This window comes from Etheostoma spectabile, unplaced genomic scaffold (genome assembly GCF_008692095.1).
Source record: "Etheostoma spectabile isolate EspeVRDwgs_2016 unplaced genomic scaffold, UIUC_Espe_1.0 scaffold383, whole genome shotgun sequence".
Lineage (NCBI taxonomy): Eukaryota > Metazoa > Chordata > Actinopteri > Perciformes > Percidae > Etheostoma > Etheostoma spectabile.
Genome location: NW_022605597.1, coordinates 467,853 through 468,118, shown reverse-complemented (window position 1 = coordinate 468,118; position 266 = coordinate 467,853). Strand labels below are relative to the sequence as shown.

Here is a 266-nt window from a genome sequence, read left to right as displayed (position 1 = left end):
TGTGATAACTTGATCCAGGTAACTTTGTCTCAGGAGATCCTTCGTAATAAATGGATTCCCACATCAACATCTGAGATTTTGACTACTGACTGACTGAACCCTGAGACCGGAGAAGGATTTAGCTCCAACACAGTGCGAGACTATCTGACTCCTAGCAACGGGTTTCTAAGACGCCGCCGCTCCTCACCTCCTCCTTGACCTCCTTCTTGACCTGCTTGAGGTTGGCCCTCAGCTCCATGTTGACCGTGTGCTTGGAGCCCAGCAGG

The 266-nt window shown here is 50.8% G+C and overlaps 1 protein-coding gene across 1 annotated transcript in view; it reads right to left on the bottom strand.

Moving 5' to 3' along the window:
* The window catches only part of LOC116686531 (troponin I, fast skeletal muscle-like), an 11,445-nt gene that overhangs the window by 1,698 nt on the left and 9,481 nt on the right, over window positions 1–266 (bottom strand). Inside the window, 1 exon segment of the mRNA XM_032511548.1 lies at window positions 188–266. This exon segment is cut by the window's right edge and continues 8 nt beyond it. Coding sequence (XP_032367439.1) covers window positions 188–266 — 79 coding nt within the window.